At 35.4% G+C, this 21,510-nt stretch overlaps 1 protein-coding gene across 1 annotated transcript in view; it reads right to left on the bottom strand.

Moving 5' to 3' along the window:
• The window catches only part of SEMA3C (semaphorin 3C), a 226,621-nt gene that overhangs the window by 60,851 nt on the left and 144,260 nt on the right, over positions 1 to 21,510 (bottom strand). Inside the window, exons 6-11 of the mRNA XM_055420650.2 lie at positions 17,768 to 17,858; positions 13,978 to 14,097; positions 12,471 to 12,613; positions 10,934 to 11,048; positions 8,068 to 8,137; positions 5,995 to 6,139 (exon numbers count right to left, since the gene is read on the bottom strand). Coding sequence (XP_055276625.2) covers positions 5,995 to 6,139; positions 8,068 to 8,137; positions 10,934 to 11,048; positions 12,471 to 12,613; positions 13,978 to 14,097; positions 17,768 to 17,858 — 684 coding nt within the window. The remainder of the gene's footprint in view (positions 1 to 5,994; positions 6,140 to 8,067; positions 8,138 to 10,933; positions 11,049 to 12,470; positions 12,614 to 13,977; positions 14,098 to 17,767; positions 17,859 to 21,510) is intronic.

Genomic DNA, 21,510 nt, shown 5'->3' with positions numbered 1-21,510 from the left:
TCATAGGAAGGATAATTTTGCTCTACAAATAGTCATTAAGTAATTTTGGTTAAATTTCCCCTTCAGGTGTTTGTTTTCCTCTAGTTTTAGCTTTCTGTTTATCAAGTAATGATAAGCATTCCTTTCTTTGTGTAAAGACATTGTAAGTGTTTTGATTACTAAAGTGCTAAAGTGAAATGCTAGGAACAATGAGGATGCCTGTATCTTATCAGGAAGTACCTCTAATTTCCTTCCTATTCTTAGGTATTCCTGAGTGTCTGCTCCTAATCCACTCACCCATTATACTGGTTTTCAGCATTAATGTGTTCAGTAATCAATTAATTCATGGGAAATAGATGGGGAAACAGTGGAAACAGTGTCAGACTTTATTTTTGGGGGCTCCAAAATCACTGCAGATGCTGACTGCAGCCAGGAAATTAAAAGATGCTTACTCCTTGGAAGGAAAGTTATGACCAACCTAGATAGCATATTAAAAAGCAGAGACATTACTTTGCCAACAAAGGTCCGTCTAGTCAAGGCTATGGTTTTTCCCGTGGTCATGTATGGATGTGAGAGTTGGACTGTGAAGAAAGCTGATCGCTGAAGAATTGATGCTTTTGAACTGTGGTGCTGGAGAAGACTCTTGAGAGTCCCTTGTACTGCAAGGAGATCCAACCAGTCCATTTTAAAGGAGATCAGTCCTGTGTTCATTGGAAGGACTGATGCTAAAACTGAAACTCCAATACTTTGGCCACCTCATGCGACGAGTTGACTCTCTGGAAAAGAGTCTGATGCTAGGAGGGATTGGGGGTGGGAGGAGACGGGGACAACAGAGAATGAGATGGCTGGATGGCATCACCGACTTGATGGACATGAGTTTGAGTGAACTCCGGGAATCAGTGATGGACAGGGAGGCCTGGCGTGCTGTGATTCATGGGGTCACAAAGAGTCGGACACAACTGAGAGACTGAACTGAACTGAATCAAATCAATTAATATCAATTCATATATCAATTTTTTTTGACAGCTTTTATTCAAAATGCATTTTGAAGTGATCAGCAGGGAATTTAAGGATAGGAAGCAACCACTGTCTTCTAGACACAAGTGTTCTAGTAAGAAAGATGGACATATTCAAAGTAACATAACAATTGTGACATATAATTTAAGATAAATGTAAAATAAAAACAGAGTTTGATTCACAATCAATAAGAACCTATATTTGTAAAATGAATTTATTAGAGAACTTAAGGCTGCCAGAGTTAGTGAAGAGGTTTAGAGATTTCAAAAATAGTTTGGAATATTCTGGCAACTATAATGCCTGGAGCAATCCTAAATCATGAATCACAAAGTGAAGGGAAGAAGTAGGAACTGACACTAAAGACAGGTAACAGAAAACAAAGGTAAAACTAGTTACAGAAAGGGTAACCAGCACGTTCTAAAGGAGCTTGACCTGACACTTGAAGGACAAATGGCATATGGATAAATACATGGACATAAATAAATGATATTCTAGAATTTGGGCTGGTTTCTAGTATTAGTCTTTGAAACTTGTGTTCTGAGAGAAATTGATCTTATGTTTAAACCCTTGGTAAACTGGACCCTTTACTTAAAGTCCAAAGAATTAAATAACCGGACTTGAATTTATGCACCAGCCGGCCCTCATCTTTCTGGTATTTATCCTCCATGACTTAAAAGAGCCCTTTGTTCCAGTCCTACTAGCCCATGAAGAGCTTCTAGGACTCATCATTGATTAATTTCTATCTTTGCCTTGTAATGTACACAGTAACCTTTGCCTGAAACATCCTTCCTTACTTATTCAAATTATCCACATTAACTACCCTTCAGGGCCAGGCCAATCTCATATATTTTTTAAATGCCTTTCCAAACTAGACTGTCCCATGACAATCTCTTTTTTCTCTAGATTTCAATAATATTTATTGTTTGCTTTATTCACATGCCTTGAATACTTATGTGAAACAGTATGTAATTAACTTTTCATGTCTATATGCCTTATGTGTTGGATTTTATTGTAAACTATGCTAACAATGTTTTAAAATTATCTATGAGGAACTGAAATGCTTCTACTGCAAAAACAACCAGGAGATCCATGCAATTGACAAAAGTGTCAGCAAAAAACTTTCTCCTTTTCTACTATTAACTATGCAGATCATACATTTTCTGTGTTCTTTTGCTGCACCAGGTTGTAGACCTATTCAAAGCACAGTGAATGAAGCAGATGGTTCTCGTACACTTATAAACAGATGTTAAAACTGATCATTTTCATGAGGTTCTGCTTTAACAGTATGGGGTAAGCAAACACAGTCACAGTCTTCTACAGAAGCTTGTACACGTTGCATCAGAATAATGTTATATGTTAGCTCAGCCACAGAGAGAATCTGCAGTCTTTGGCTGCCCTTTGCAACATACCCAAGGTGTCCTGTTTCTTCCACAAACTTGTATTACTTATGGAAAAACATTATGACACAATTGGCAGGCTTCTTCCTACTGACTTGGGCTTGCTGGTTGGGACAGTTTGCTAACATAACTATCAATCCTGCTTTACAAGAAGCACCTACAGGGAACATTAGAATGAGGGTATCAGATTTCTGCTAGTGTCATTTGTTTAAGAATCCAGTCATACATTTATGAGGTTGACCCAACAACTGGACTACATAGGGAATTAAAGTATGATGATCATAGTTGATCCTACATTGGGAGGACTTCAGAGGCAACATTCTTAACCCTAGAGAAAAAGGAATGTTTGGGTCACTTGGCTGTGAGTCTTGTGGCTACATGAATGGGATATTAAACCTTAAAACCCTAGGAAAGAGACATATGCATACTGCTCTGAGTCAGAGAGCTGACTTCATGGTGTTTTGCTCAGTAAAGGGTGGAGGGACTGAATCTTCAGGAAGGTATGCTTTTCCAGGAGGAGTTCCAGAGTTTATTCCTCCACCCAGCCTTCTTTATTCTCTAAGGATCACTCATCTGACAACATTTTTTTTTTTTTTTTAAAGGAGCTGCTGTGATCTCAACACCAGATGTAAGCAACCACATTATAGAAATATGTCTCAAACACTGACAACTCACTCCCTTTTTTCACAGAGTCTGCTCCAGATGTGTCACTAAGTCCTGGCTTATGTCACACTGCTTTGAAAGAGGAAAAATGCTTATGCTTAGGAGCTCAGAAATAATGCAAAGTGGGACTTTAGCAGAATTTTCTAATTTGGCAGTGGTTTACTTGCTTTACTAAAAAGGAATTATCTACTCTCACGTTTTATGTACAATAGAAGTTTGACATGAATGTTTTTCTCACTGTCATTCTCAGAGTCTTTTTGAGCTGCCACTGGGTGAAGAGTCTTATGAGGCACTGCGGGACCAATGGGGGTGGTTTTCTTCAGGGGAAAAAAAAAATCCTAATTAGTAACATCGTCAATTTCCATGATGTAGGACTCCATCCATGACTGATTTCATATTGCTACTGTGAACTCTTTGACTGAGATGAGGTGAATGCAATTTCTTCTTTCCAGTCAGGTACAAGCTGACTCCAGCACTCATAGAGCTCTGAGGCCGCAAACCGTTATTTACTTGGCATGGCTCTCCTTTATGTGTATCTGAGGTGTTTATCTTAAGGATTTATGGGAAAAAATGGAATTTTATTCAGTTTACAAATCAATTGCTCCTGTATTAATCCCACATGTATTTTGTTCAATAGAATAACTGATGAAAACAAATGCAATCACAACCATCTCTTAATTTTTTGATTTAAGATGAAACAGTGATTTGATCCAATTCAAATAGCAAGTCAGTCTCAAAAATATGACGTATCTTTGGATATGTTATCAGTGAATAATTTGAAAATACATGAACTACATTCAATGAAATAATGCGAGCCTTGAGTCATGATGGATTTTGAAAGGTATTTGTCTTCCCCTTCTTTTATATAATTCGTTCAGTTGGTAAAGAATCTGCCTGTAGTGCAGGAGACCCAGGTTCAATTCCTGGGTTGGGAAGATCCTCTGGATAAGGAAATGGCAACCCACTCCAGTATTCTTGCCATGGACAGAGGAGCCTGGCAGGCTACAGTCCATAGGGTCGCATGAGTCGGACATGACATAGAGACTAAACTACCAACCACCTGTTTCTTATCTAATACACTCTAATACCCTAAGATGGATATGGCTCTTGATTTCTTTTCCTAGTGTGATACCAAATAGTTACATGTTTCTTCCATCTTCTGTTGAGCTATAAGCATCAAAGAGAGATCATTTAAAAGGAGACTATAAATTCTATGGAAAGATTTTGTTGCCAGTCATGATTAACTAGCTTTTTAAAACTCAGTACTTTCATGGATAAGTAGCAATTTTGAGTCTTTCTAAAGTTAATTAGAAGTTAGTAATACATATTTGAGCTTCCTAGCCAGGGAACCAAACCTGAGCTCTTTTAATTTTGAATAAACATCTTCTTTAAAGGCTTATCAGTACATATTTTTCTTGTCAAAAAATTGACAGCAGTATCATTCAACATGATTAAAAAACAAAAAAATAAATGTTATATTGCAAATAAAATCTAATAATAATACAAAAATAAAGTGAATCAGCAGTAAGTAAAACTTATAAGAGATGAATGTCTGGAAGCATACTAACCAAGGGAATTTCTTATTTAAATAAGAATGAAAAGTATTTTGTTCAAGTAAATATTATTTTAATAACTTTCCTTTGATTTTTTTAAATAAAATTATTCTTATATCCAATGCATTTTATAAATATAACCTTATTTTATGAAATACAAGAATATAAGAGAATTATATTCCTCTTGAAGGTCAATTGTGTAACATCTCCTGTCAGTGAGAGTGATGTACAACATTTTACAGAGACAGAAACTAATCAATATCCTAGTCGCAACACAGCATTATTATAATTCAAATTAAAAACAAATAGTAAGACTGTGTTAGTTCCTCAATCATATCTGCCTCTTTGCAACCCCATGGACTATAGTCCACGATGCTCCTCTGACCATGGAATTCTCCAGGCAAGAATACTGGACAGGGTAGCCATTCCCTTCTCCAGGGGATCTTCCTGACCCAGGGATTGAACCTACATCTCCTGCATTGCAGGCAGATTCTTTACTGTCTGAGCCACCGTGGTCTTCCCAGGTGGATCCCCTGGAGAAGGAAATGGCAACCCACATCAGTATTCTTGCCTGAAGAATTCCATGGACTACATTCCTGGTGGACTACAGTCCATGGGATCGCAGAGTCAGATATGATTTAGTGTGTGTGCAAGCGTGCACACACACACACACACAGTATGACTATGACCACTGTCCTGGAAAAACTCAGTTCCAATCTGCCAGTGCCCTGTCTGTACCTTGAGCTGGAAAAAGTAGTTTTCAATCTACCCCTTAATAGTACAATGCTTCAAGACATGGTTATATTTGAATACCTCAAAACTTTTTCTTTGAACTATAACCTCACTTTCATTGTCATTATTTGCTCACAAATACCATTTTATTTCCTTGAGAATTTACAATACATAATTTTTAACTAAATATATTCCTAATTGAAATAGCTTTTCAGATTGATTACTCAATCAATTCTCACATGAGGATAATTTCATTAAAATAGATGAGATTTCTTAAAAAGAAAAATTGTGAAAAGCAACTTGAATTCAAATTAGTAGACTGCCTCCAAAATGTTTCCATTTTCCAAGCTATATTTTCTATGCCATTAAAATTAGGAAAATATCTCTTCCCTATCTAACATATCCAGCTGTCTTAAAATATAAATGAGATTTTATTATTAATATCAAGAGCATTTAGAAAAAAACTGTATAGAATTCTATAACTTACATATTTGTAAAATCCCAAGTATAAGAACTCATCCATTGAAACATTAAAATGAGTATACCAGTAGGTTTATGTTTGTATTTAATTAACATCAACATGATAGTCATTTCTTAGTAAGTTATAGCTTTCTAAAAAGTAAAGTAACAAAGAAAATTTTCTGGATACTTACAGTTCCAGGGCGAGGATACGGAATTCTCCCCTGGTAGGAAATCAGCTGATGATTGGGCCCTTCTTTGTGTGCAAAAGGCCCATTAAACACAGTCTGTATATCAGAGAAATGATAAACACACACTGCTGATCCTTTAAAAACTGAGCTGAAAAAAAAGAAAACAGAAGAATATTAATTTTACTATCTCCTAAATTTAAAAGTGATTGTATTGGTCATAATGTTGTGCACCTGAAAACATCACAACATTGTTAATCAACTATGCGTGCTCAGAGGCTTCAGTAGTGTCTGCTTCTTTGTGATCCCATGGACCATAGCCCACCAGGCTCTTCTGTCCATAGGGTTCTCCAAGCAAGAATATTGGAGTGGGTTGCCATTTCCTCCCTCCAGGGGATCTTCCAACCCAGGGATTGAGCCCATGTCTCCGTAGTCTCCCATTTTGCAGGTGGATTCTTTACCACTGAGCCACCGGGAAAGCCCAATTACAATGCAAAATAAAAAGTCAAAAATAAATGGATAAATTTAAATACAACTTAAAAATAAATGGCAAAATCAATGATAAAAAGTTGAATGTTATGGTACACAAGTTAAGCAAAAAAACTTTTGAAATAGCCGTTGTTATAAAAAGCATTAAGACATTTATTTACTTTCATCCATGAACGTAGTAGACATTAAGTTATAAAAAAGTACTCAATGAATCTGGCCCAAAATATAGAACAAATCAAAGAAATTTCTAAGTAGTTTGTCTTAGCACCAAAAAAAGAATTGACAATTTATTAAAAAATATGATTTGAATTCTAAGTCACTATTGATACAGCCTATCATAATTTAACTCACAAAATAAATCTTATTAATAAGGGAACACTCTAGCTCCTTTTTTTAAGATTCTTTTAATGTAAAAGTGCTCTTATAATGTCCTAAATGGTAGTTGGAGAAATTGTTGTAAATGTTCCCTATTAGTCACAGAAGAAAACAACAGGGTTCAAAAAAGTTTCATTAAATTACGTTAAGTCAGAAAAACTCATAAAATTTATTTGTATCCTTCAGTTCAGTTCAGTTCAGTCGCTCAGTCTTGTCCGACTCTTTGCTGCCCCATGAACCACAGCACGCCAGGCCTCCCTGTCCATCACCAACTCTCGGAGTTCACTCAAACTCATGTCCATCGAGTCGGTGATGCCATCCAGCCATCTCATTCTCTGTCGTCCCCTTCTCCTCCCACCCCCAATCCTTCCCAGCATCAGAGTCTTTTCCAGTGAGTCAACTCTTCGCATGAGGTGGCCAAAATATTGGAGTTTCACCTTTAGCATCAGTCCTTCCAATGAACACCCAGGACTGATAGGGCAAAGTAAACATGATTTATAATCAATTTTACTTTGAATGGTTCATTAAAGTTGAAAATTATACCATGTTTCCTCCACTGGAGAAGAACAGTAAAATGTTTAGACTTTCATTTTGTAGTTGATAGTCTAATGAAAAGTACATTCTAAATTGGTCAGATGACAAATGGAGTATTGTACTGAATGCTGGGTAATATTCCTGGCATAAAATAGTACACAGGAAAACGTACAGGAAAGGGTGAGAAGATGCTGGACAGTCTTGAAGTCTGTGATGATTGAGACTGGGTATTTCTGATATATTAGAAAACAAAGCTATTTTCAAAAATATGAAATACTGTTACATCGAAGATGAAAACTGTTTCAGTGTGTTGATAGTCAACACTTTAGATTGCTCCTGAAATAAAAATTATAATAGAAATGCCAAGTTCTATTTGTATCATGAGTCTTCAAGTTATTTCCTTAAAACAATATAACATACACATTATCCCCGCATTGTAGCTCATATTTTCCTTTCTTTGAGGAAAAAATTATATAATTCTTACAAATACTCCATACAAAACTATTTCAAAAGTGTGAGTTCTGCTTATATACATTTAGTAATTAAACAAAATTAATAAAATGAGAGGGTTGCCTCCTAAGTGCTATGTAAAATTAAAGAGTTGAAAGAATGTTTTTATAATTACTATTACTCAATAAATGTTATTGTTTAACTCATAAAATTTATTTGTTTAATAATTACCTTGATGTTGTAAAAATGCCATACACTAGCGTTGTCCTTGGGTTATCCATTTCCAGCAGAAACACATCCTCTGTAAGAGGGAAATATAATTTTTTAAAGATTCCAAATATTTAAAAAATTTAGCCTAAGAGAACAATTTCAACTTTGAAAAGTATTATTCAGAAAGATATTCCTGCAGCATCACTATAATCTGACAGGAGCTAAAAGAAAATCACTTGGTAAATATTCAGTTCAGTCGCTCAGTCGTGTCCGACTCTGAGATCCCATGGACTGCAGCATGCCAGGCTTCCCTGTCCATCACCAACTCCCAGAGCTTACTCAAATTCATGACCATTTAGTCAGTGATGCCATCCAACCATTGCATCCTCTGTTGTCCCCTTCTCTTCCTGCCTTCAATCTTTCACAGCATCAGAGTCTTTTCCAAGGAGTCAGTCCATCGCATCAGGTGGCCAAAGTATTGGAGTTTCAGCTTTAGCATCCATCCTTCCAGTGAATATTCAGGATTGATTTCCTTCAGGATTGACTGGTTTGATCTTCTTGCAGGCCAAGAGACTCTCAAGAGTCTTCCCCAACACCACAGTTCAAAAGCATTAATTCTTCAGTGCTCAGCTATTTTTATAGTCCAACTCTCACATCCATACATGACTACTGGAAAAACCATAGCTTTGACTAGATGGACCTTTGTGGGCAAAGTAAAGTTTCTGCTTTTTAATATGCTGTCTAGGTTGGTCATAGCTTTTCTTCCAAGGAGCAAGCATCTTTTAATTTCATGGCTGCAGTAGCCATCTTCAGTGATTTTGGAGCCCAAGAAAATAAAGCCTGTCACCATTTCTATTGTTTCCCCATCTATTTGCCATGAAGGGATGGCTTGAATGCCATGATCTTAGTTTTTTGAAAAAACACTAAAAGAATTTTTGAGGACTGTTACCTTATGGAAACCATGGTAATAAAATACTATTGAGTAGGAGAGACATAACAGTATTTAATATGAACTGCTGCTGCTAAGTCGCCTCCGTTGTGTCCGACTCTGTGCAACCTCATAGACAGCAGCCCAACAGGCTCCCCTGTCCCTGGGATTCTCCAGGCAAGAACACTGCAGTGGGTTGCCATTTCCTTCTCCAACGCATGAAAGTGAAAAGTGAAAGTGAAGTCGCTCAGTCCTATCTGACTCTTAACGACCCCATGGACTGCAGCCTACCAGGCTTGTCCGTCCGTGGGATTTTCCAGACAAGAGTACTGGAGTGGGTTGCCATTGCCTTCTCCTTAATATGAACTAGAACCATGTAAACCTTTAAACTATACATCAGTATAGAAGAAGATGACCAGTGAGTATTTCTGGTTGACAAAGCTACAGAAAATTTTATGTTTCTTCTTTTTATCCTGAAATTTCTAAATATCCTTTAATGATAAACTACTACTTTTTAAATTTAAAAAGTATTAAAAATATCAACTTCTTTTTAACCTAGGGTTAGAATTTGAACATGGAAGAAAAGTTTTTCACAATGACTTTATAAAGGAAGACCTTTTGTCTTTCAGTCAAAATTGCTATAAGCATTTTAAACTATATGGAAGCAAAAGGAAAATTACAGATGGTGAGGTGCAAGTGCAATAAATGACAGAATCTGGGAATAGATTTCTGATAGCAAATCTCAATAATAACCAATTGTTATAAATACAAAAAATATCTGGATTTAGGGTACTTTTTGCAAATAACATTCTTGCTAACCAATACAAAGAAAGATGTATTTTTATTCACAATAAATTTAGGACATCTTAAGTAATAAAGTAATAACCACTAGTCTTTCTATATGTGAACAAAGGCTGGCACTGTCTAGCTCTCCCTAAAATAAGGAGAGATTGAAACATTCTAAGTCACTGAAACATAAATATACAATACTTTTAAAGAATTCTGGAGGGAATAGTGACTAGGTTATAACATAAAATCATACTTAAAACATTTTTTCTAGAAAAACTGAAGTAGAAATTGGTGTTTTTATGTTCAACATAATGGCTTTTCAGGAGACCAAATGTCTATTTCAGTTGTTGTAACTGCTAGAAACATATTTGCACATGAATTTGAGCAAACTCCAGGAGACAGGGGAGGGCAGAGGAGCCTGGTGTGCTGAAGTCCATGAAGTAGCAAAGAGTTGGACTTGACTTAGTGACTAAACAACAACAGAATCATATTATAATACTTTTTTATTACTTACCTCATCGACCATTTTATACTTTAATGAATTAAAGCAAAATAAAAATAATTTCTAAACATAACTTGGTAAACATGATACTATGATATGTACCAAGTTATTCTGGTTAAAAAGAGAACCATTCCTTGGTAGAAAGGAATCAGATTGTCTGTCCTTATTTGACTTGGAACGTATAACCCTTCTCAGGTCGCACATGCTGAGAATATTTAGTCCCAGGATCACCAAGAAGAACTGGAGAATAAGTCTAATTTCCACTCTGACACTTCTCTAACCTTTAATTCTCTTCATTAACTGTAGCAAAAATGTACAGCTATATTTTCATGTAAATTGATTTTAAACTAGAATATCAGAATTCAAACATACATGAAATACACAACCATTTTAAAAAAGCACAAGCATGATATTACTTATGTATAAATTATATAAGTACTTCTCTCTGTCGGTCTCTATGACACATAAATAAACACACATACAGAACATACTGATCTATATATCATGGTGGATTCAATGAACTATATGTTTCAGCAGTGCACTTAGGAGTAAGAAAGATTTAAAAAATACTTCAGGAAATCCATTAGTAGTACCCAGATCATTGATTCAGAATTGTAAACTAAACAAACTCTCTTTCAAAAGCATTTTTAAATCTCACATTTATGTACCTAATTCATCAAAGTGTGTCTCTGGGCCATCTTCATCAGTTACTGAGCACACCAGCCTCGCTTTTAAGAAAGTAGTCCACTTGTTGACAAGGCTACGCAGTCCACCAGTGTCATTCTGAAATCATTTTGAAAACATATTTCAGACTGCTTAAATAAACACTGAAATGTATTTAAATTTTAATTTGGATTCTTATTATTTGGGGATTTGTTATAATCTGAAGGATGAAAATGTTAACCAAATCTGCATATCAATAAAGAGGAATAGTTGATATATAGTACTTTTTAAAAAATAGTTATACTGTTATTCTTCTATTTTCAGTTCAACTGAAAATGTATCAAAATGAATTGAATAAACACAGATACCTCAAAGCTTTCTAAATATCTCACTGTCTTCAACACAAACATAAATTAAAGTATACAGGGAATCTTGCAGATTCTACAGTGGTCAGGAGAGGGGGTTTATACTTATGTCAAGTAGTTCCCAGTTCTTCTATTTTTCTGCCTCCATTTCTCTGCATTATTATCTAATTCTTAGTATTTCTAATCAGATGATTAGAATATGCATATTTCTCTGGTTAGGGCAGAGAAAATGGTATTTGGATCATTCACAAATAGTCTCTATTGATAATATTTTTTTTTTCTGAAGCCTTTTACCTTAGCAGGTGGTCTTACCGCCTTGTTCCAAATGACTGAGAAGCAGATGAGCTCCACAATCAGTGGAATATTGCAGCACTTTAAATTATGCTACTTTAAACATTAAAATGTTTGTATACAAAAGATGCTAATCATAAATACATCAGGACAAGCCTGTAATACCCTTATGTGAGAAGACATCATGAGTTTTTTTGAGCCGCGGGCTTCCCAGTTACATCAGTGGTAAAGAACCTGTCTGCCAATGCAGGAGATGAGGGTTTGATCCTTGGGTGGGAAAGATCCCCTGGAGAAGGGAATGGCTACCCACTCCAGTATTCTTGCCTGGGAAATTGCATGTAGAGAGGAGCCTGGCTATAGTCCATAGGGTGGCAAAAGATTTGGACATGACTTAGCAACTAAACAACAACAACATGTATACTTACTGTTGATTAACAAGAACATTTTGATACTTTGTAATTAGAACTGTATTTTAATTAAGCATTTCTTAATTTCACTGTTGTGGACAATTCCTCGATATTTGCTTTTACTGTTGTTTTGCTATATTCAGGAGAACTGCTCTATTTCTTTCTATAGTATACAATTTAGCAATTTGTTTTTAATACTAACACATTAAATGCAAAAGCAAAATTAATAAAAACTGCTAATTTTTATAAAACCATGATGGAGCTATTTCATTGGATTGATTTTTTACTGAAATAGTATGCTTATCTCATGTGACTAATGTGAAAAAAACATTAAGTCTAAATATATCCTTTTAATATTTAATTAATTGGTAACAGTAGATAATAAAAAGTAGGAAGATAAACTTTTTGAAAAAGAAAATGTGTTCATAAAATATGAATTTCTTACTCTTTCTTCAAATTAGAACAACTTTAATACTTACAGGACATATTCTAGCAATCATGGAATGAATCTGTTTGGCACTTCTGCTATTGTCAGTCAGTTTCTCTTTGAAGAAGAAATACACCTTAGCATCGTTTGGATCAGTGCCATCTGGTATGACATGTGCATCCACAAACATAGGTTCTAGAAAAAAATACAAAGATGATATATATAGTCATGATGAAAACCCTTCTACTCTCCCTCCATGTAGACCACAGGCACATGCTTTCTCCATCTTTGGTATAAAGGAACAATTCAACATTCATAGGCAAAAATTCTAAAAGCAATTGAATATATTCACTAAACATACTGCATTTGGAATGTCAAGTGCCACAAAGTACAGCTATAACATTATAGCTTAAACTATTTTCCTCTGTCTGCAATACATTGTGAAAGTACAGTAATTGCAAAATTTGTGCCTTGATGAGTTTTAAAAAATTGAAGTTTTTCTACCAGCTATTTCCCATGGGATCTGATAGCCATTTCACAGAAAAAAAGCTTGTTTTTAAATGTGTGACTTTCAATCTAGTGCATATAAATTCAAATTCACTGAAGCAGAATGAAGAGTTCAGAGTCCAAGATCTGAAAAACACATTTTTCTTAAAATACAGCATATGAAATGAAGGAGAAACTTTTCAAGACAAAAAATGCAGTCATTTTAAGACATAGAAGGATTCCTTATTTCAAGAACAAAACAACCTTTAGAATACTCTGTTTCCAGATGTACTGGAGGAAAATTTGAAGAAGTAAATGGACAATCAATGCTTTCTTATGCTGGTCTATAAGTGAAATAGGATGCTCAACTATAGCGATTCATGATTAACTGTGCAATGTTGAGTGAATTGCCAAATTTAAGGTCAGTTTTAACTATCCCCAGGGTGAAATGACAAAGATATTAGTAGTTTCTTTCTCCTCTAAACAATAGCAACTTTTTGGAATTGCACATTAAAGTCAAATGAGCACTTTTCATCATGTGAATTCCATGTGACCCCCCCAAATTAGAAACATCTGAATACTGAATATAATAAAATTATAATATAATTTAACATAATAAAATACATTGGTCAATTTGTGAAAAAAATAATATATACCACCTTTATAGCTTTAGAAACTAAGCATAAAACAATTAGCAAGAGTCTCTAAATAAGCCCTACTCATTATATCTGTCATAAATTTAGGAAAAATTTTAGATTTGGCATTAAAATATACAAGCAGACCAAATGAATAAATGACACTTCATTGTAATATGTTACAATTAAACACTGGAGAAGATTCTTGTCTATAGGCACATATGATGAATATCATTGTCATGCTATAATTCTATAATTGTTAATAAAGAGTTACAATATGAAACATGGATCATTTCATTCATTTAGCCTAAATATTTAAAATCACAGAGTACAAAACTGCTGTTACTCATACTTTTATAACAATTTTAGTGTAATTTTCATTATGAAATTAAACAAAGTAAAGTCTGATTCTCAAAAAATGGAAAACTGTTATTTTACCACTTAGCCATTTGGAATTGTGTTGATCAGTTCTGACTGCATTCCTCTTGGTTAAACTTCGAAAAATAGCTGCATCTGTCCCCATGAAATCTATATACATTCCAGAGAAAAGCTCTTCATCTATGAAAAAGCAAATGTCAACAAAATTAAAAGCAAATCAAATGTCTTAAAGTGTATTTAAAAAATCTGCTTATTAGATCATGACATATATTACAGAGTGTTTAAGTGTTTAAGTTGCTAATTGCTTTCCATTGTCCACCAAATAAAAAAAAAAATCTGGTCTCATATATAATGACCAAAACAACATTTCCTATATAGAGATAAAATTCCTCTGCCTAACTTAGCTACCCTAATTACCTTTGGTCATATAGCATGTATCAGTAATGGCAGAAATAATATAGTAATAAAAATAAAGAAATGGCTTACTTACTACTTGTTTAATAAGTAAAAACATACTCCAAGAATCAGAAAACTTGATTTCCAATTCTGGCAGGAATTAACAAACTGGAAATTAGGGATAAGTCATTTAGCACCCTGAATCTCAATCTTCTATGGGAACTGGATTATGATCAGATAATTCTTGCTGCATATTAAAAACTCTATGAGTAACACAATTTCATCATTAAAAGTATATGTTTTGTTCTTTGATGCTGGAAGGTTTCTATAAGATAAACAAAGTGCTACTTTATCAATTGTAACACAAAACATATTAACATTATGTTAATAATATAATACAATTTTAATAAGCCATATATAGCTTAACATATTAACTCATATAAAATAAAATTTAAAGACAAGAAAAAATATATTTTAAGATTGAATTAATTTATCACTTTTATTGACAAAAATAAGATATCTTAATCTGTATGTGCATAACATTCGACATTTTGCTTCCTTGTTAACATATACATTAATTTTTAGTCTAGTAAGGAGAGTAAATAGCAAATTGGTACGTGTGACTTTTTTGTACAAAACAATAGTTAAGTTGAAAAAATAATACGGTTTATCAGGTCTGGCCCACTGACCTACCAGGCATCTGATGTTCTAGAATTACTCCCCTGGCCACTTCAGATTGGGTCATTTTGACAGAACCGAAGCATTTTAAAGCATTCTAAGCTCACTGTTTAGTAATAAGCAATACCAGTTGGATTAGGATAGAATGAATGGAATGTTTTCAATATATGCTCACCAGGTCACAAACTGGACCCCTACCAGTTAGCAAGTGGGCATTTCAGGCATTGTGTTGCCTTTTCTGCTTCCTAGTGGAGAGCTGAAGTCCATGGGAACAGTTTATAGGGAGACAGCAAAAAAAGGTGTATGAAAGGATTTTGAGCAATTAAGTTTCTTTACAATTTTGTGAATATTTGTGAAGCATCTATGCAAGTATTCTGTAGACACAATGATTGTTAAATTGAGATAACTTTGTAATTAATTATTTCACAGCTTTGTTATACCCAATTATGCCCCCAAAGAGTAGGTTATACAATTCTGATATCCAATAGATTTATTAGCACAGCTCTGAATTATAATCTCATATCCATTTACAGGAAGGAAAAAAAAGGACACTCAGAGGATGGTTTATTGTGGAGAGGACTGATTCTAATCCTACTGCATACCATTTTTTTAGTTATGTCTTAAACAAAGGGCCTCACTGGTGGCTCAGTGGTAGACTCTACCTATCAATGCAGGAGAATTGGGTTTAATCCCTGGGTTGGGAAGATTTCCTAGAAAAGGAAATGGCAACCTACACCAGTATTCTTGTGTGGGAAATCCCATTGACAGAGGCGCCTCAAGGGCTATAATCAATGGGGTCACAAAAGAGTTGGACATGACTAAGTGACTAAACAATAAACATTACAAAAGAATTAGATGGCTGATCTGTGTTGTATGGCAGAAACCAACACACATTGTAAAGCAAAAGCTTCCACTGACTAAAAAATATCTCAAGAGGTTTTGGATAGGTTCCTTAATAACAGATGTCATCTGACTTCGATGCGCTACAACAATTACTAAAAATAGCAAAAGAACACTAGTGCGTTGGGCCAGATGCCATGCTATATTGTGAAATTTGAAATTCTTCTAATTCTCAACATTTCTTGGCACTTTAATATTTTAACCAAGTTATATAGTGCATTGTAATTGAACAGAAATGATAAAACATCAAATGGCAAAGTGAGATGGCTACACAAATGAAATGCACAATACTGGAGATAATATTACAGAGATAATTAATGGAATAAATAAAATGATAAATACAAGGTTAAAAAACTTCATGCTCTTTTTAGTTTCAGCTAAGTTAAGCAAATTGTTTAATGATTTTATTTGATAGTTAAAATCATGTTAATCACAATATTAAGTATAGTATAAGAACGTGAGCCTAGGAATCAAAGTCTCAGGTCTTTGAAAAATGAAGACTAATTACAATCTTCATTTTGTAAATGAATCCAATTCTCTAAGGACAAAACTATTACATGACTTATCACAGTTTAACAGAAAAATTTATAATGCCTTGTATTAACTCTTTTTTGTTCTAAATAATACTTGATGAGATCAAATTCTAGTATCAGTGTTAACAATAAATTTGAATTTCTAAGTTTAGAAATTCATAGCATTTAACTTGAAATAAGTGAAAACTTTTTATATTTATTAGTAGTATACAAATCATAGCTTCTAAAGGCAAATACTTTCTGAGACATTGCTTCTATTAAATAATATTTAGAAATTTATTTGAAAATACTCTGCATCAGACTTAATTAGATATTCTGTAGTTTCAAAGCTTTCTAATGATACACTTTCATTTCCTCCCTGACCAATCTGAAGACTATATGGAAATAATTTACCGAATAATTTCCAAGTTCACATTTTAGTCAATAGTGTACTTATCTTAATTTAGTTTCCAGATCTGAGAAAGAAAGATGAGTTGCCTTTTTAAATGAATCAAAGCAAAGTCTGTTGAACACAGTAACTATTTTCCCACCTGTTCTTTTGTTAAATGATGTGATTTTACCACTGGCAAAACATAGAGAAACAAAAAGGAAAAAGCTTTTACTATATAATTGGCATACTGAAATTTAAGATTTGTCTTATAGTCAACTAATGTTCAGTCAGACGTATTCCAGAAGTGTCTTAATTACATATTCTAATATGTCTTAAGACATATTCTAGAATGTCTTTCAAGTGAGTTATAGATAGGCACTGATGACTGAGATTCAAGTACATTGATTTGTTTATGTGTGTGGCAGGGAGCAATTGGGCCTGATTCTTAAATGATATAATTTACAAAATATGAGGAAATAAAAAAGTGATTTTAATAGTACTTGTTTTTTGTATGGGAACTTTTAGATATTTCATAGAGAATGTACTTTGCTAACACATGCACTTTGCTATTTCTTCACATGAAAGAAATACCAGTTTTAATTGTTTGCAAGAGATAACTAAAACATCAGAAAAAGAGAATACACAAAATAACAACTACACTGAAATTTACTCTCTAATACATATTGATATATGTATGCATACAACAATATTTATTAACATGTATACATACATACATACCCTTTTTAAATGGTTGACTATGAATGACAGTAGTCATATTAGATGAAAAAACACATGGCTATCATTTACTCATGAATATTTTTGGAAATAAGAAATTAGAATTTCTCACAACTTGCTTTCTATTATTTTACTCATGTACTGTCATCCACACAATTATTCAAAATGGACATATGGTATAATAAATCTATTTTCTTTAATTTCCATTTTTAAACCTCCCCTTTTATTTTCTACTTACTGATCATAACAGACACTGTGTTCACGTTAGGGTTGAAAGAGCAGCGTCCTTTTCCAGATTCACACTTGGAGTCAATCATGAAAACTTGGTCCTTTATTATAGATAAAATTGAAAATGTAAAAAAAAGTAAATTACTTTATCTTAGTTAACCTATTGTTCTTTAGTAAAGCAAAGCATCATCATGAACAAGACGCCTTCTACTTGGTTGCTTATGCCTTCCCAATTTTACTATGTTAAAGTTTTCTTGGCCTATATGAAGAATGCATCTGTAAGTTATAAACTAACCTTAGCAAGTCAAGTTCTCATCCTATTACACTCCCCATAAAGTTAATCCAACAAGTTCTCAAATCAACATCAATGAAAAACACTTGGCTTAGAAAAATGGTACAGATAAACCTAGTCCAGTGTAAGAATATAGATGCAGATGTAGAGAATGGACATGCAGACACAGGGGGAATGGGAGGGTGAGACAAATTGGGAGATTAGGATTGACATACATAAATTACCACATGTAAAAGAGAAAGCTAGTGAGAACCTGCTGTAGAACACAGAAAGCTCAGCTTGGTGCTCAGTGATGACCTAGTTGGGTGGGATGGGGGTGAAGTGGGAAGGAGATCCAAGAGGGAGGGGATATATGTCTACTTATAGGTGATTCACTTATTGTACATTAGAAACTAACATTGTGAAGCAACTAAACTCAAAAAAAAAAAAAAATCAACACTTGGAAATCAAGGATCATTGTAAACCTGAACTAGATATGTTGAACATTGCCCAAAAGAAGAAAACTGTTCACAGAGAAAACAATGTATATAAGGATTATGATACTTTCAAAATAATCAAGATCTTTTTTAAATATAAAGTTTTACCTTACCACTTTGTTATAGAAAGCACTGTACTATATTTAATAAAATAACTCATAATTTAGTTAAAAATGCTTCATTTACTCATTCATTTACTTAACAAAAATTTAACAAGCATATACTATGTGCCCAACACTGACAAAACATTGGGGACAGAGTAAACAAAATAGACAAAAAATTCTTACCTGTAGGTAATTTACAAACCAAAGATTGATAATGGAAATATAGAATATAAAAAGAATAAACATGCAAAATATTGAGTATGTTAGATGGTACTCAGCAGAAAATTTAAGCAGGGAATGGGGGCAGTGGGTTCAATTAGAAATATAATGGTCAGTGTATCTTCATTGAGAGGGAGTATTTTGTTGGTATATTTATCTTTTACTTATATAAAGTGAGTAAAAGCTACTACTAAAATTCAAAGAAAAAATGATCACATTGTAGATTATATTGGATGATGGAAGACCTTAATTATTAAGCTGTTTTTCGAAATTATTCCAAAGAAAATTCAAGCTCGAGGCAAGCCTTAGAAGATGGTGGAGGAATAGGACGGGGCAATCAATTTCTCCCCCATAAAATCAGCAAAAGAACATTTGAACGCTGAGTAAATCCCATAAAACAAGTTTTGAATACCGGCAGAGGACATCAGGCACCCAGAAAAGCAGCCCATAGTCTTTGAAAGGAGGTAGGAAATAGTATAAAAGATAAAAAGAGAGACAAAAGAGGGAGGGATGGAGCTCCGTCCTGGGAAGGGATGCCTTAAAAAAAAAAAAAAAAGAGAGAGAGAAGTTTCCAAACACCTGGAAACACTCATGGGCGAGTCTGTGGCGAGACTTGGAACCTCAGAGGGCCACATAACTGGGAGAAAAAAGACATAACTGGGAGAAAAAAGACAAAAATAATTAAAACCCACAGACTAAGTGCCCAGAGGAAACTCAGCAGAGAAGCAGCAAAGCTGCCCGCACCCCCTACTAGCAAGCGGGGGCCAGGCAGGGAGGCGTGGTGGCAGCACTTAGAGAGAGGACCGGGCCTGAACGCCCCGAGGGCAAGCTGAGGGCGCTAAGGGAGACAGCTTAAGCAGACTGTGCAGCCAAAAGGCGAAAAGCCTGAGAAAAGGTGAAAAGCCCCAACCTAAGACTCCGCCAGCCCCACTCACAGAACAAAGAACTGAGCAGAGCAAGCTGGCTGCGGGTGGCCTATCCCCCAGTCCCCCATGGGGACAGGCAGGGAGGGCAGCCAGCACCAAAAGGGGCAACCGCGGCCCCAGAGAGGTTTCCCATACCAAGCTGCAGGCAGGCTTCCTTGCTAAGCAAGACTTCTCGGGTTCGGGCCAGTTGACATCCACCTGAGAAGGTGCGCCGGTTGTAAAACTGAGTGGCAGGGACCCGGGACGCGATAAATCGCAGCAACCGTGCTCGCCAAACTCCTGGTCACCTGAGCTGCTCCGACCGTGGAAGGCACAAAACGCAGGCCCAACCAAGTCTGCTCCTTTGTGGAGTACTCAAGGACCTGAACCTGAGCCCCTCAGACCTGGGAAGTGCATGCAATCCAGCGCCGACAGTGGACAGCTCCTGGCAGAGCAACCTAGAGCCTGAGCAGCATAAACAGGGAAAGCACACACGCCATGAGCAGGAGCAATCCCATTGTAGCCGAGACACTGTGAGCACTCCCCACAGATGCCAGTGACGTTTGTTAGCAGCGTTCCTCCCTCTCCACAGCAGGACTGAACAGGTGAGCCGAAAAAAAAAAAAAGGTGTCCATCACCGCCCCCTGGTGTCACGATGGGAATTAGACACCGAAGAGACCAGCAAACAGAAGAGATTTAACTGGAGGAACGGCCTTGGAAGTAACAGATGGAGAAGTCTTGAGCCTACTGCAAGAATAAGACTGAAAACCAGAGGCAGAGGCATAAGTCCAAATTCTGAGAACACCAGAGATCTCCTGTTCCAGGGAACATTAATTGATAGGTACTCATCAAATGCCTCCATACATACACTGAAACCAGGCACCACCCAAGGGTCAACAAGTTTCAGTGAAAGACATGCCATGTAAATTCTACAACAACACAGGAGAATAGCCCTGAGCTTCAATATACAGGTTGCCCAAAGCCACTCCAAACACACTGACATCTCAAACTCATTACTGGACACTTCATTGCACTCCAGAGAGAAAAAATCCAGCTCCATCCACCAGAACACTGAAACAAGCTTCCTTAGCCAAGGAACCTTGACAAGTCACCTGTCCAACCCCACACACAACGAGGTAATAAAGAGAACTCCACAAACCTGCCAGAAGATGGAAAGGCCACCCGAAGCACAGCAATATAAGCAAGATGAAGAGGCAGAGAAATACCCAGAAAGTAAAGGAACAGGATAAATGCCCACCAACATAAACAAAAGAGGAAGGTATAGGGAACCTACCTGATAAAGAATTTCGAATTTTAATTGTGAAAATGATTCAAAATCTGGAAAGCAAAATGGAGTTACAGACAAATAAAGTGGAGAAAAGGATTGAGAAGATGCAAGAAATGTTTAATAAGGACTTAGAGGAGATAAAAAAAGAGTCAATATACAATGAATAATGCAATAGATGAGATAAGAAACACTCTCGAAGGAATAAACAGTAGAATAACGGAGGCAGAAGACAGGATAAGCAAGCTAGAAGATAGAATTGTAGAAATAAATGAAACAGAGACGGAAAAAGAAAAACAAATTAAAAGAAATGAGGACAATATTAGAGACCTATGGGACAGTGTTAAACACCCCAACATTCGAATCATAGGAGTCCCAGAAGAAGAAGACAAAAAGAAAGACCATGAGAGAATACTTGAGGAGATAATAGTTGAAAATTTCCCTAAAATGGGGAAGGAAATAATCACCCAAG

This window comes from Moschus berezovskii, chromosome 3 (assembly GCF_049115385.1).
Source record: "Moschus berezovskii isolate FMDL1 chromosome 3, NW_MosBer_1.0, whole genome shotgun sequence".
In the NCBI taxonomy this organism is placed as follows: Eukaryota; Metazoa; Chordata; class Mammalia; order Artiodactyla; family Moschidae; genus Moschus; species Moschus berezovskii.
This window is presented reverse-complemented; position numbering and strand designations above follow the sequence as displayed.